This window comes from Buceros rhinoceros, unplaced genomic scaffold (genome assembly GCF_000710305.1).
Source record: "Buceros rhinoceros silvestris isolate BGI_N320 unplaced genomic scaffold, ASM71030v1 scaffold23178, whole genome shotgun sequence".
NCBI classification, from domain to species: Eukaryota; Metazoa; Chordata; class Aves; order Bucerotiformes; family Bucerotidae; genus Buceros; species Buceros rhinoceros.
In genome coordinates, this window is record NW_010426626.1 from 9,691 (window position 1) to 10,479 (window position 789).

A 789-nucleotide genomic window follows, 5' to 3' on the forward strand; every position below is an offset into this window, starting at 1 on the left:
GACGGGCGTCCCAGTGGCCTCTTCCTGGGGACAGGTGAGTGGCAGGAGCAGCGTGCAGGAAGGAGCCCCGGTGCTGGGGCTACCGGTGGGCACGCTGCTGGGGTGCACGATGGCACGGTGCTGACACTTCCATCCTCCTCCTCCTCCCCGCAGACGCTGGCTCAGTGCTGAAGGTGGTGGTCCTGCAGAAAACAAGCTTGGCCATGACTGAGGAAGTCGTCCTGGAGGAGCTGCAGGTTTTTAAGGTGCTGTTTGCTGTCTCATCTGCAAGGGAGGGGGACAGCGGGGTGGACTCCAGTTGGGAACATATGTTGGGACAGAGACTCGGTGTTGTCACCGCACTGTTGGGCACTGGGAGGTCTCAGGGCTGCGAGGGCAGAAGGTGGCTGGGGTCATTCTCACCCTCCCAAAAAACATCTCAAAGTGCCTCCCAAAGCCCTGGTGGCTCTGACTGAGCTGGGCTCTCCATGGCGAGGATTTCACCAGCCTCACGACTGCTCTCCTCCCCTGCAGGCGCCTGTGCCCATCACCCAGATGGAGATCTCCGTCAAGCGTGTGAGTACAGCCATGGCTTGGCCATGGGGCTGGGGACAGGGCAGGTGACCTGGAGGTACTGAGCTGCTGTCACCAGCCTCTCCAAGTTTGCCCCAGGGGTGTCCTGGCTGGGGACCCTTTGCCTGTGGGGGCTGCCAGCATCACCAGCTCAGTGCCTTTCCCCCAGCAAACACTCTATGTGGGCTCCAGCCTGGGGGTGGCCCAGGTATGGCTGCACCGGTGTGAGACCTACGG

The 789-nt window shown here is 62.2% G+C and overlaps 1 protein-coding gene across 1 annotated transcript in view; it reads left to right on the forward strand.

Moving 5' to 3' along the window:
- SEMA3G (sema domain, immunoglobulin domain (Ig), short basic domain, secreted, (semaphorin) 3G) overlaps nt 1-789 on the forward strand; it is a gene marked incomplete at both ends in the record, with an annotated part of 8,329 nt that overhangs the window by 6,876 nt on the left and 664 nt on the right. The window contains 3 exons of the mRNA XM_010141598.1: nt 154-245; nt 514-555; nt 722-789. Coding sequence (XP_010139900.1) covers nt 154-245; nt 514-555; nt 722-789 — 202 coding nt within the window. The remainder of the gene's footprint in view (nt 1-153; nt 246-513; nt 556-721) is intronic.